The sequence below is a fragment of the Lithobates pipiens genome, unplaced genomic scaffold, assembly GCF_037356315.1.
Source record: "Lithobates pipiens isolate NorthernLeopardFrog02 unplaced genomic scaffold, aLitPip1_a1.2 Scaffold_10, whole genome shotgun sequence".
Taxonomy (NCBI): Eukaryota; Metazoa; Chordata; class Amphibia; order Anura; family Ranidae; genus Lithobates; species Lithobates pipiens.
Genome location: NW_027507686.1, coordinates 215,309,802 through 215,324,965, shown reverse-complemented (window position 1 = coordinate 215,324,965; position 15,164 = coordinate 215,309,802). Strand labels below are relative to the sequence as shown.

The 15,164-nt window shown below is 42.8% G+C and overlaps 1 protein-coding gene across 4 annotated transcripts in view; it reads right to left on the bottom strand.

Moving 5' to 3' along the window:
- The window catches only part of AGBL2 (AGBL carboxypeptidase 2), a 77,175-nt gene that overhangs the window by 45,348 nt on the left and 16,663 nt on the right, over positions 1–15,164 (bottom strand). For 3 of the 4 annotated variants that reach the window (XM_077460947.1, XM_077460945.1, XM_077460946.1), the window contains exons 3-6: positions 14,796–14,859; positions 8,053–8,172; positions 5,772–5,960; positions 1,455–1,562 (exon numbers count right to left, since the gene is read on the bottom strand). In XM_077460947.1, coding sequence (XP_077317073.1) covers positions 1,455–1,562; positions 5,772–5,960; positions 8,053–8,172; positions 14,796–14,859 — 481 coding nt within the window. Of the gene's footprint in view, positions 1–1,454; positions 1,563–5,771; positions 5,961–8,052; positions 8,173–14,795; positions 14,860–15,164 lie in introns of those variants that run through there. The other variant, XM_077460948.1, reaches the window with a different exon arrangement.

Here is a 15,164-nt window from a genome sequence, read left to right as displayed (position 1 = left end):
CGACGTCAAAACGTCACTTCCGCCCATAGCTCTTAAAGAGACATTTTTTTTTTTTTATTTCTTTAGAACAACATTTTTTTTTATTGCATTTTAGTGTAAATATGAGATCTGAGGTCTTTTTGACCCCACATATCATATTTAAGAGGATGTTTACATTCCTTCTAATAGGAATAAAAGTGACACAATAAAAAAAAAAAAAAAGATCAGTTAGAAAAAAAGTTAAATAAGAATTTTTTATTTATTTTTTAATGTGCCCCGTCCCGACAAGCTCGCGTGCAGAGGCAAACGCATACGTGAGTAGCGCCCGCATATGAAAACGGTGTTCAAACCACACATGTGAGGTATCGCCTATGGAGATTTTTAAGGATAAAAGTTTGTTGCCATTCCGTGAGCAAGCGTCATTTTGAAGCCCGGCATGTTGAGTATCAATTTACTCGCCGTAACATTATTGTTCACAATATAAAAAAAAATTGGGCTAGCTTTACTGTTGCTTTATTTTTTAATGCAAAAAAGTGTATTTTTTCCAAAAAAAGTGCACTTGTAAGACCGATGCGCAAATACGGTGTGACAGAAAGTATTGCAACAACCGCCATTTTATTCTCTAGGGTGTTAGAACCCTAAACATTATATATTGTTTTTTTTTCTAAGTAATTTTCTAGCAAAAAAAATTAATTTAACTTGTAAACACCAAATATCAGAAAGAGGCTCGGCCCTAAATGGTTAAAAGCAAGGATGTGTATAAATGTCCTCTCAGAACAACAGGTGCCCTGATTGGCTGTTTAACTACAATCCCTGGTTGTGAGCTGGTTAACAAAGAATAACAGAAATCATTAAATTCTCCAGTAAAAAAAATTAAAAATAAAAATAGTTTGTTAATGTTCAGTGCTGGCAGGCTGGATTGAAAATGTTTATCCTCCTTACTGTTTAGCAAGCCCCTAGACTTTAAATGGTGGCCATACAGCCCTCAATAAATATACAATTTCTTTACCGATGAATCTCTTCTAATAGGAATAATTTATCGACAAAAACCCTTTTGACCGATATGACACCCACGGGGAGGTGGATTTTGATCAGTGGTTGGAAAATACAACCTTAAATTATCAATTACATCTGTGTTTTCACCATGCAATTGCATAATTTGATCTAAATATAAACAAAGCATCTCAGTGCTGCAAATTTATGCAACATGATAGAGAAGTTTCCACCTTGGCCAATTGATTCAATTTGAATGAATCTGAATTAAATTTAATCTAAACTTGTTCAGAAGGTAAATTATGCCTACTGGATTGTTTTCAGATTCAATCATTTAGATTGAATCGCAAATCTATCAAATAATAAAATTGAAGCGTGTATGACCGTAAGACATTGTACACACTTTTTTATTCATTTTGAATATATTTTGCCTATTTAAAATTCATTCTAATTTAAATGGGCTTTAAATATGACATGATTACCTGGTTTGATTTCATACACCACTTTGCCATCTCCTTCCCCGGAAACTGATGGCATTGCTTCTTTGCCAGTATGTCTGTAGAAGGGCTCTGGATGAGGAGGATCCCATTCTATATGAGGACAAACAGACAATAAACACTTTCCAATAATAGATTTCACTGTTGAGCCACAAAATTAAAAACAAGAGCTAAGCGGGACTTTAAATGAAGTACGGGGTCTTTTATTGAAAAAAAAAGGGGAAACATTTTATTATTTGTTTTTATAGTAAGACATGATTACATGTATATTGGAGAGGTGCGCAGACAAACACATTATTAACATTAGCATTTTGCTTTATACAATCTTATTGACCAATACAGAATAGGTTATAAAAGCGCACCTCCATTATAAACATATAACAATCAAATATAATAATAAGTTAAACAAATAATGCAATGTAGGCAACAACTTTGAACCTATGACTTCTTGGTTGTTGCAATAAATTAATAAGAAAAACATAATTGATGCAATGTTTCAAAAATTGATGCTAATTGAAATTGGGGTACCAAAATACACGGCAATTGTTAGCTCTACGCGTTTCGCGGCTTACTACCGCTCGTCAGGAGCAAGCTCGTGATTGGTCTGAAAATACAAAGTAATAGTAAATTAGTATTTGCAATGATGGAGCATGGGGAGGTTGCCACTTAATTGATAAAGTGACTTACAAAATAGCCCAAAAATTGGGCAGAACTTCCAGCAATGGGAACTGCTAGAGCTGACCTCCCCATGCTCCATCATTGCAAATACTAATTTACTATTACTTTGTATTTTCAGACCAATCACGAGCTTGCTCCTGACGAGCGGTAGTAAGCCGCGAAACGCGTAGAGCTAACAATTGCCGTGTATTTTGGTACCCCAATTTCAATTAGCATCAATTTTTGAAACATTGCATCAATTATGTTTTTCTTATTAATTTATTGCAACAACCAAGAAGTCATAGGTTCAAAGTTGTTGCCTACATTGCATTATTTGTTTAACTTATTATTATATTTGATTGTTATATGTTTATAATGGAGGTGCGCTTTTATAACCTATTCTGTATTGGTCAATAAGAGTGTATAAAGCAAAATGCTAATGTTAATAATGTGTTTGTCTGCGCACCTCTCCAATATACATGTAATCATGTCTTACTATAAAAACAAATAATAAAATGTTTCCCTTTTTTTTTCAATAAAAGACCCCGTACTTCATTTAAAGTCCCGCTTAGCTCTTGTTTTTAATTTTGTGGCTCATATCTGATAGGGATGGAGGCTATGACCTCATTTAAAGTCCCAAAATTTCCCCCTCCCCTCTCCCCACCATGTTACTATAGATTTCACTGTTGTTATCTAACAAGCAACCTAAGTAAATGTAAAGGGAGTTGATAACCATGAAGATTGTAAGCTCTTCTGAGCAGGGCCCTCTTAATCCTCTTGTGTTTTATTGTAATGTAACTGTATTGTCTCCCTTTTATATTGTAAAGCAGGGATATGCAATTAGTGGGCCTTCAGCTGTTGCAAAACTACAAGTCCCACCATGCCTCTGGTTGTCATGCTTCTTGCTATGCCTCATGGGACTTGTAGTTCTGCAATAGCTGGAGGTCCGCTAATATCGCTGTTGTAAAGTGCTGCGTAAACTGTTGGCGCTATATAAATCCTGAATAATAATAATAATTTGAAAAGCCCGGTACACACTGAGTTGTTTTCAAACCTGTCAGTTCTGGTTGGAGCATCTGTACTAACAATCCAACGTTAGTACAGCAATCTCCCCCGCTGAGCTGTTGTGTTTTGCCAGGGGGACAGCCCCCACCAGAACACTGATCAGCGCTCTCTGCCATTTGCTGAGAACGCTGATCACGATCCGGTCAGCTGCTGGTTTTCCAGCATGCACGCCTGACAGAAGCCGGCCAAACGACCGACTCCTGTCGGGCCACCTGCCATACATAGGCTGAACGTCGGCCGGTTTTTATTGAACTGGCCGATGTCGCCCGGCATTCAGCCCGAGTGTATGAGGCTCAAGAGAAAAACCTTAATTACTTACAGGCTAATTCCCAACAATTCACTACTGTTGGAATTTATGAATGGTATTTGCACCTCTAATGGGCAAGGTCAGTGCAGTGCTGTCATGGTGAAAAATGAATTCAGAGTAAACCTTCTTTTTCGCTGCGCCCCTTTTTTTAATGAACACAAAGTGGCCTTTCATTAAAGTAAACTAAACTTAAACCTACTCCCAACCCTTCATTCTAAGCCTATTCTATCTACCCTGTAAAAGGAAGGATGTCTATACTTACCCATTCTGAAGTCATTCCGGTCCAGTCACATGATTGGGTCCCAGCGATGGCTTCAGTGTAGATAGAGGACATAACTGACAATGGCTGCAGAGCCTGGCCAGTGTGATCACCCATTGGTTTACTATGGGGCATTGGTTGTCCCTCTACACTAAAGCCGACACTGGGACCCGTGATCGGACCGAGCAACTTCAGAAAACGCAAGTATAGGCATTTTGCCTTTTACAGGGTACAAAGAATAGGCTTAGAAGGGGGCTAGGAGTATGTTTAACCACTTCAGCCCGGAACAATTGGCTGCTCAATGGCCAGGCCATTTTTTGCAATTCAGCAGTGTGTCGCTTTAACTGACAATTACGCGGTCATCCGACGCTGTACCCAAGCAAAATTGACGTCCTATTTTTCCCATAAATAGGGCTTTCTTTTGGCGGTATTTAATCGCCTCTGTGGTTTTTAGTTTTTGTGCTATAAACAAAAAAAGAGCCACATATTTGAAAAAAAAACACAATATTCACAATATTTTGTACTTTTTCCTGTAATAAATAGCCCCAATTTTTTTTTTTAAAGCTCATTTTTCCCTCAGTTTAGGCTGATATGTATTCTTCTACATATGTCTGGTGATAAAGAAAACAAAAAAAAAAAAAAAAACATTGCAAAAAGTGTATATTGATTGGTTTGTGCAAAAGTAATAGCATCTACAAAATAGGGGATAGCTTTATTGCATTTTTATTATTATTTGTTTTTACTAGTAATGGCGGCGATCTGCGATTTTTATCGGGACTATGACATAAGACATTATGGGGGACATATTGGACACTTTTGACACATTTTTGGGACCATTGACACTTATACAGCAATCAGTGCTATAAAAATGCACTGATTACTGTGCAAATGTCATTGGCAGGGAAGGGGTTAACACTAGGAGGTGGATCAACACGATTAACTGTGTTCCCTAGTGTGTGTTCTACCTGTAGGGGATGGGACTGACTATAGGAGATCAGAGATCGCGGTTTACAGCTCATAGGAACTCATGATCTCTCTCTCCGCTCCTTACAGAACTGGGATGTGTGTGTTTTTATACACACATGTCCCTATTCTGCCTCTCAGTGAAGTGAAGAAGTGAAGAAACAGCATGGAGGTCCGTTTCTTCATAGGGCCTGCGCCGATGACATAATCGGTGCACTGCATTTTCGAACGACAACTGTACTGATTAAACAAAAATCATATGATTTGGCATCATCCGAAAAAAAATTGTGTGCATGTCCGATCAAATAATATCGGATGAACTGTCCTGATTGGCTCTCAAAAGCTCTGTACTAATGATCAGATTATCGTACGATCGCTCCAAAATTGGTATTTTTCATACGATTTTATGATCATGTGTACGGGGCTTAAGTTCAATAGGCCACGGCATGGTGTGAGGAGTTGGGTTGCATCGCACAGCACACACCACCGCAACTAGCCTTAGTAAGGGGTACACACAGTCGGAAATTCCGATAGAAAAGGTCCGATCGGATTATATTGTCGGAAAATCTGATTGTGCGTGGGCTCTATCAGACTTTTTCCGTTGGGAATTCCGACGGGAAAAATTTGAGAGCAGAATCTTAAATTTTCCGACAAAAAAATCCGATCTGACTTTTTCCGATCTTTTGTAGAGAATTCCGATCGGACAAAGTGCCATGCATGCTCAGATCAAATTACGAGACCAAAGCTATTGGCTACTAGCCTTTACGTAGTCCCGTTGTACACAACGAACGTCATCACATTCTGAACGATCGGATTTTCCGACAACTTTGTGTGTATGCAACACAAGTTTCGGACAAAATCCGACGGATTTTGTGGTTGGAATGTCCGACCGTGTGTACAAGGCATAACAGGAGACAAAGCACTCTGCCTTGCTTTAGAGTGGGACTACTTAACAAAAGAGCGATTCTTTTTTATGTCCAACTGTAAATTCTTTATAAAAGACATAACAAGAAAATAAAAACTTTAAAAGGTTTTCTTAATTTATAATTACCAACATGAGTGATTTCTCCAGGAATGACCTCACATTCGGTAGGCCAGCGTGGAGGTTTCAGGAAGCCATTTTCCCTGAAGGTAGAGAACAGATCCCGGGGCTTCCTGAGACGTGGGATTATCTGTCCTTCCTGATTATCAAAAACAATCTGTCTGCTCTTAAACTCTGTGCTTTCTAGCAACAGCGAGTCTGAAAGAGAAGGAGAAAAGGGTACTCAGACCTAGGATTACCACCTTTTTTTAAGGCAATCCCAAACACTTTTGCAGCGCAATGCAATTTTTTCTATAGTATAGGCATATGCATATATCTTGCAATTAAAGTTAATCACAAGAGTCACACTTTACATCAGAGACCACAAAATTCCCTTTTATACCCGAAACTACAGAGTTCCCCCTTTACATCTAAATCTGCAGAGTTCCCCTTTTACATCTGAACTCAAAGAGTTCCTTTACACTGTAAGGGGGTACTGTGCAGACTCTGATGTAAGGGAGCACTCCGGGGACTCTGACATAAGGGATGCTCTGGGAACCCTGATTTAAGGGGGGAGCACTGAGAACTCTGATGTACAAGGAGGACTCTGATGTAAGGGTGAACATGTGGCCTGTGGTGTAAAGGGGAACTCTGATGTAAGGGGTGTTTTGAGAACCCTGATTAACCTTAGTATACTCACTCAGAGGCAGGACAGAGAAGGGGGGAGGCTTCATTCACAGACAGGAATGGATGGTGAGCTCACTCACCCCTCGGCATTCAGCACCTCTCATCCAGATGTATCTGCGACTGCTGGGCTTCAAATTTCCTGCCCTCACTTTCCTTTTTGTGAGGCACAGCGCCAGGGATTGGAGTGTTGGCAGACACAAAGGGGTAGGGAGCGATGGGGAAGAGGGGCAGTTTAAGCAATCTCTCCTCTCCCACCAGTGTGGGGGGATGAAGGGGGGGGGGGGTGTTAGTGCTGGCTTTAGGCAGTGTGAAAAAGTGTAACACACACTCTCGGCTTAGACAACTGTAGCCAGCAACCCTGTTGGGAAGCCATAGTCTGGCTTGAATAATGTGTCCGGGTTTCAGGCGGTCTGAAACCCAAACACATGATTCAAAACCCAAACTGTTGGGGTGAATCCTGGACAGGTGGCAACCCTACATTCTCTGGTCAGATACAGTCTTCAGCAAACAATATCTAAATTAAAGGAAACTTGTACTAAGAGAATAGGGAGGCTGACAGTGCTGATCCATCTTCCTGGAAAATGCTAGTTGCCTGGCTTTTATTTTGATCCAATAACTTTTTGGAGGAAGCCTGCATATTAGGAGGACAGTTCTCGGGGGCTGAGCAGTACAAGGTCTATATACTGGGCTGGAGGCCCTGAATACTCTCCCATATAGATGTTAGTCGGAGTTGTATCTGCACTCTGTGACACCAGCTGGACCATATATAGTATAACTATATGCTCCCTTTTTAAACCTGCTAACACAGCAAATGGTGGCGACTTCCTTGCAGCCTTGAAATGTTATGATACCAAATTCAGAGAACTGTAAGTGCTGCAAGAATAAAAAACAAGTTAAATGTGTTGTGCTCATTTGTGAAAAGAACCTGAATGAGAAGTACTATTTGTGATAATGTCATGTTATTTTATTATGATTTTCCCTGAGCATCAGTCATCATGTTCAGCTTGGAAGGTGCTTAATCTTTTACAATACAACTCCTATGATCCCCCATAGCATATACTGTATAATCCACGTTCTTTACCACAGCACCGATCTTTCACCATGGCCCACCATTCATTGTGACTCTGCAGCATACTCTGGGGTGTATGTATGAAATAATATTCATAGGTTTTCATCCATTGAAACTGCATTTAAATTTGTTCTGTACAAATGGGGCAAAATAGAATGTTCTTGGGCTATATTCTCTGCAGATAGAATTCAATAAAATTCAAAAATTCAAGAGAAAATTGGGAAAATACCACTTTATGACCACTAGATGGTGCTGAGTATCAAAAGGAAAAAAGTATGCGGTTTAGCTCTACTCTGGTGGCCATAATTTGAGAGTTTCCACATTCACACTTTTTTTTTCCAATAAAGAAAATTTAGTCTGCAGAGAATATAGTCTGAGAACATTTAATTTTTCTCCATTTACATGTAAATTTGATGAATGAATAGCTATGTAAATATGTTTAAAAATACACCTCTTTTGTGTGTTGTCTTTTCTTTAACCCACAGGAAATTGTTCCTACCATGGAAAACCTCTCAGGCCAAAATTCCCAGTCCTCTGGACTGTTGTTGGACTTACAAATCAGTTTCTTCTGGTCACGAGAGAATCTGTCTGAATCACTGTCTGTAGGGGTTTGTTCCTTCCTTCTGTTTCTCCGGGCTGGACGCAGTAAAATCTCCTCTTCTTTCACTTTTTTTTCTGCAATAAACATAGTTTTAAATTATATATGTTGTTAATGTATATAAAGTTTATAGGCTTGCGGCGCATGGAGTAGGACGCACTGAAAGCTCTCCCCGCTGAGACTCCTGACAATTATCCTGCAATCTCCTCACACCTGCATCGCACCCACCGCTGCCACTCAGCCTTGTGATCAGTGACTCCCGGGCTATCGTTTGATACTCCCCTTGGCTGATTTCAAAATGTCCAAACGGGGTAAAGACCTCCAGGCAGACCCGGACCATGCAGCCCAAGATGGCGCCCATTCATCCCAGTCAGCAAAGGAAGCTGCCCAGAAGCTTTTTGCCAAGTCGCAGCCCAAGGATACCCCGGCCAAATCAACTAAAGGCCTGGTGCAGGCTACTGCTAACCCTCCTGCAGAGACTGAGGCTGCGTGGACAGAGGATCCAGCAGAACTACTATGGGACACTGAGTGCTATCTAGCAATGATCCTAATATATATGAGACCCAAGATCCAGAACCCACGCTTCGAGAGATCATTGCTGCAGTCTCCTCCTGTAATACTAATCTCACCAACCTGACCACAGAGATTAAAAGGTGCACAAAGTTGCATTGATCCGGCAGGATATGCAAAAATTGAGGGATTGTATGGCTGCACTAGAAGGCCGCATGAGTAACATTGAGGATGATGTGGCACCATTACAGCATGAGGTGTGCCAAATGCAAAATCTCACCTCTAGCCACTCTGCACGCTTGGAAGATATGGAAAACAGACTCAGGAGAAATAATATGAGGGCTGTGGGTATTCCAGAGTGAGCTGAGGGGAAAAACCCTGTTGCCTTTACTGAACACTGGCTCCTGGAAACTTTTGGCAAAGAGGCATTCTCTTCTATGTTTGCGGTTGAGCGCACCCACTGCTAGGCCACTTTTTTCTTTTGAGTTATTATTCCTTCTCCGTTAAAGACTATGAAGGCCTTATGTGGGACTACAACCTACAGTTTGCAGAGTGTTCAGGTTCACTATCATCATTGACTGTCTACCTCTGGGATATCCCATCCATGTTTGTTAATGTGGTGGGTGCTCAGTCCTGCATGCAGCGTACGCACCACTGTTGTCACTATATGTACAGTGGGCGTATATCTACTACAGCTCTATCATACCTTTTGTTTAATGTGTTACTGGAATGCCTCATTATGCCCTTTACTCTTAATGCACTAGTTCTGTGGCGGTTAAATATAACTAGCTTTCCTGGAATGTGAAGGGACCGGGTGATGGAGTGAAACGGCAAGCGCTCTTTTCTGCCGTTAAATTGTATGGCTATGTGGCGATATTCCTGCAGGAAACGCATCTCCAATCTACTACTCTGTACTTAAACGCCGGGGCTATCAGGTGCAGTTTCACTCAGTCCACTCATCCTACTCCAGGGGTGTTTTAATTTCTAATGATATAACATTTACTCTGGTCCGCAAGTGGATGACCAAGGCAGATTTATTTTTCTACTATGTAAATTGGCTGGTATGCTGTGCATTTCTCTTCTGAGGTTTTGAATTACATAGCACAGTTTATAGCCCCATTTACTAAATGTGCCCATTTGGGTCATTGGAGATTTTAATAACCTCTTAGACAAAACCCTGGTCACCTCACAGTGGATGCCCTGTTGACTCTCGGGATCATACCCCATTTGCCAGACTGATTATGGAGCTGGGCTTGGGGGGGGATTTGTGGAGGAACATGTATCCTGATAGGAAATGCTACTCCTGCTATTCTTCAACACATAGAGCACTGTCCCGTATTGATCTCTGCTTATGTAATTCTCTAGCTATGAATAAAGTTTGATTGAATATACCCCACCTAGCATCTCAGACCACTCTCTCCTCAGAGCATAGATCTTTGCTTCAGGTACTACTGGGGAGAGACTTTGGAAATGAAATCCTTTGTGGCTACAACTATTTCCATCCACAGACCCTATGCCCAGAGCGATTGCTGACTTTCTAAAACATAATGAAGATTTGGTGGAAATGGGACTTATATGGGATACATCTTATTCAAAAAATGTCCTCTATTAAAACTAGTACTAGAGAGTGGTTAATCCTTTGAGGAAATGTCCCAATTGGAGATGGGGCTCCCGGGGTTTTGCCAGACTGCCCATATGTGCAGCTGCTTATTAATCTCTGGAAAGAGCTGAAGAAGAGAATGGGCATAACTGGTTTTCTGGACTGTACCCCTATTTGGCATAACAAATCTTACCCAGAACTAGCAAAAGTTCCTGGCCATTCCGTATGGAGGGTTTGCGTGAATTAAATATCTCTCACAGTTGTTTGATGGGTCCACTATGAAAACTTTTGACCATTTGCGACATGAATTTCCTCAAATACACAATCGCTACTACATATACCTACAAATGCTCAGTCTAGAAGCTGGATGAGTCTGACTTTCTTAGCTCGATTTTGGCTACTTCAGATAAGAAGGGAATTATCTCCCGTATATATTATATATATATATATATATATATATATTATATATATTTATATATTAGGGATGCACCGAAATTTCGGCCGCCGAAACATATCGGCCGAAAATGCCCTTTTCGGCAATTTGCCGAAAGAGAAAAACGTCCGATAATGGAGCCGAAAATGGGGCAGGGCCAGGGTAGGGGGCGGGGCTCCGCCCCCCGCCCCTGGTGCACCCATCATGAAGAGCTATATCATGCTATAGTGCAGGCGAGCCGTCTCCGTCGCCTGTTTGATCACAGCGCGGGAACATCACAGCTTTCAGTTCAATAGCTGTGTGTTCCCGGCCGCGCGCCGTCACGTACAGCCCCTCCCCCTTGTCAGGGCACTTTGATAGACAGATCACCCGTAGGATTGGACGGATGATCTGTCTATCAAAGTGCCCTGACAAGGGGGAGGGGCTGTACGTGACGGCGCGCGGCCGGGAACACACAGCTATTGAACTGAAAGCTGTGATGTTCCCGCGCTGTGATCAAACAGGCAACGGAGGCGACTCTTCTCTCTTCTGTTTTCTCTTCACAGGTTAGCTGCTATGAGGAGACACACACTGGCTGCTATGAGGGGAAACACACACTGGCTGCTATGAGGAGACACACACACTGGCTGCTATGAGGAGACACACACACTGGCTGCTATGAGGAGACACACACACTGGCTGCTATGAGGAGACACACACACTGGCTGCTATGAGGAGACACACACACTGGCTGCTATGAGGAGACACACACACTGGCTGCTATGAGGAGACACACACACTGGCTGCTATGAGGAGACACACACACTGGCTGCTATGAGGAGACACACACACTGGCTGCTATGAGGAGACACACACACTGGCTGCTATGAGGAGACACACACACTGGCTGCTATGAGGAGACACACACACTGGCTGCTATGAGGAGACACACACACTGGCTGCTATGAGGAGACACACACACTGGCTGCTATGAGGAGACACACACACTGGCTGCTATGAGGAGAGACACACACTGGCTGCTATGAGGGGAGACACACACTGGCTGCTATGAGGGGAGACACACACTGGCTGCTATGAGGGGAGACACACACTGGCTGCTATGAGGGGAAACACACACTGGCTGCTATGAGGGGAAACACACACTGGCTGCTATGAGGGGAAACACACACTGGCTGCTATGAGGGGAAACACACACTGGCTGCTATGAGGGGAGACACACACTGGCTGCTATGAGGGGAGACACACACTGGCTGCTATGAGGGGAGACACACACTGGCTGCTATGAGGGGAGACACTGGCTGCATTGTATCAATTGTATCATGTGTCATGTATCATGTGTGCAATTTCTGACCATCTCCTGTACCACGTCTGCAGTCTGACCATCTCCTGTACCACGTTTTCAGTCTCTGACCATCTCCTGTACCACGTCTGCAGTCTCTGACCATCTCCTGTACCACGTCCGCAGTCTCTGACCATCTCCTGTACCACGTCCCCAGTCTCTGACCATCTCCTGTACCACGTCCGCAGTCTCTGACCATCTCCTGTACCACGTCCGCAGTCTCTGACCATCTCCTGTACCACGTCCGCAGTCTCTGACCATCTCCTGTACCACGTCCGCAGTCTCTGACCATCTCCTGTACCACGTCTGCAGTCTCTGACCATCTCCTGTACCACGTCTGCAGTCTCTGACCATCTCCTGTACCATGGCCCCAGTCTCTGACCATCTCCTGTACCATGGCCCCAGTCTCTGACCATCTCCTGTACCATGGCCCCAGTCTCTGACCATCTCCTGTACCATGGCCCCAGTCTCTGACCATCTCCTGTACCATGGCCCCAGTCTCTGACCATCTCCTGTACCATGGCCCCAGTCTCTGACCATCTCCTGTACCATGGCCCCAGTCTCTGACCACCTCCTGTACCATGGCCCCAGTCTCTGAACATCTCCTGTACCATGGCCCCAGTCTCTGACCACCTCCTGTATAAAAATATTTTTTAAAAACAGTCATTTTCGGTTTCGGTTTCGGTTTTCGGCCTAGTGTATTTTTCATTTTCGGTATCGGTTTCGGCACCAAAAAACCCATTCGGTGCATCCCTAATTATATATATATATATATATATATATATATATATATATATATATATATATATATATATACACACATATACCTACCTGCTGTCACATATCCTGTATAGGTGCATAGGTGGGGTAGGAGGGAGTCCCCCTTGTGTCCAAAATGTCAACTGCACCCGGGCACCCTAATACATTTGTTGTGGCACTGTTTAAAATTAGTGAGATACTGGCAGGGGGTGATCAGGGTTATCAACCATATTTATTGCATAAAACTACAGCTGAACCCAGTCACTTGCTTGCTTGGTGGTTTAAAATTGTATTCACCTAATACATACCTTGCCCTGGCCCCTGACTAGATTACTTTACCTAGCCAAAAAACTGATAGCGTGGCAATGGCTTTCCCCATGACATCTTGATTAGAGAGAAACATGCATATCAGCATTGTGGTAAATTTATCAAGATATGGCAGGAATGGCCAGAAACCCCTTCGGTAGCTCCGCCCCAGTTGGTTCATGATAGATTGCACCAAATGTAAAGGTATAGATGGTAAAGATTTGAACTGTAATTCTTTTAAGGTTAATACAATGGCGTAGAATGGTCAGTGGTGATGCACACTGCAGCCTTTGCAGGACGCAGTTCTTGCTGCACTCCTGTGGCCCGTTTTCAGCAGACAGCGGGCTGAAGCCCACTGTCGCCTGACATCACAGAGCAGGTGTTCTGGCAAATAGTGTCCTGCCATCATATAGTGTCCGCGCATGCGCAGTACGGAGCAGAAGAAGCTTTGGAAAATCTCCAAAGATGAGCGGCGCCTGCGCCGTGAGTGGAGGTGGTAGCCCCACCATCCAAGCGTATATAGGGCTGGCAAAATTTGAGGGCCCCTCACAGGCTCGCTTTGCTCGCCACGCTTCGGGCTTGGCCTCGCTACGCTCAGCTCTTTTATATTCCAACTCTATGTCCACTTGGATGGTGGGGCTAGAACCTGGACTCACGGTGCAGGCGCCGTTCATCTTCGGGTATTTTCGGAATCTGTGTGTGCCGTGTACTGCGCATGCGCAGTACACAGCGGACACTATCCGATGGGGGACTGTATATGATAGGACACCGGCTCGGGCAAGATCGTGACCATACGGTAGGGATCTGCCCACATGCCTAAACCCTCACCCGGCCTAGCCTCTCACTGCGCCACTGACAGCCTGAGCCGGCTTCTCCCGCCCCCTCCAGAGCCCAGTGCTCCACCTAGGTAAGTATGATTAAAAATTAAATAAAAAATAAGAAAAAAAAGTATTCCCATATTTCTCTTTTAAAGGAAGAATTCCAGGCATGGGGTATTTTATACATAGTTGCACTGGTACATCTAGGATCAATGTAACTATATATATATATGCCATACCTAGCCAATGCCCCTGGAAGCTTGAAATCCACTTGCTCCCGGGTCCTTCGCAAGGCGGCTGCACTTCTACTTAGCAATAACAGGAGGAAGGCTGCTCAGCACAGACGCCATTCAGAGAATGCTTTGCATTCTATAAATTAATGCAAAGCGTTCCTTGATTGGATGAGCTAGAAAGTGTGATGTCACTGCCCCGCCTCATCAGATCAGTTTTGCATTCATTCAGACAATGCAATGCATTGTCTGAATGGTACCCGCACCAAGCATGCAAGCTATTGTGTTCGCATTGCAAGAGAGCAGCAGCTCAGCGTGGGACCTGGAAGCAGAGTGTAGTAGTGTCTACTTCAGTGATTTCCATCTTCAATCCAAACATTTGCAGTTTTTCCTCACCACAGTGTGAGAGGAAATCTGGGCACAGCTCTTTCAGTTACAGCTGTTCATGAGGGGGTTTCCACTTACTTTGTAATTAATGTAGTTAATTCTCACTTCCTGTTTTGTCCCCAAAACAGGAAGTGAATATAGCCTTGGCAAAATGCGCAGAGATTCTAACCATTTCGCTACTCTATTTACTACTACAAAAATATTTTTGCTTTAGATCTGCTTTTAATTTAAATAACTTTTCTTAGTTGGACTGTGTTTTTATATAGCAAAGATGAGTTATTGTATTTTTCTGACAGTGACTTTATAATGTGCACCTACCTTTAAAATAGCCATAATATTTCAGGTGATGCTGCATGAAGCTGTCATATGGATCAGTCAGAAGCTGCAGAAAAATAATGGTTGCAATGATAAAATACACACATAGTATATGTGAACAGCAAAGCTCTAATAAAAAAAGTGATCAAAAATAGTGCAAAATTGGATATAATGGGCGCAACAATGAGATCATTTTAGCGCTATGCACTATATGATGGCAGTACATTACATGCACTATGAATTATAAAAAAAAAAACTAAAAAACTAAACTCTAGGTAGGATTTTATTGCATAGTTACATGGCCCAGCCTAGAGCAATTTAAGTATGCATATCGCTTACCTGAATCATTGCATTGGAAGCTGAAAACCTTGT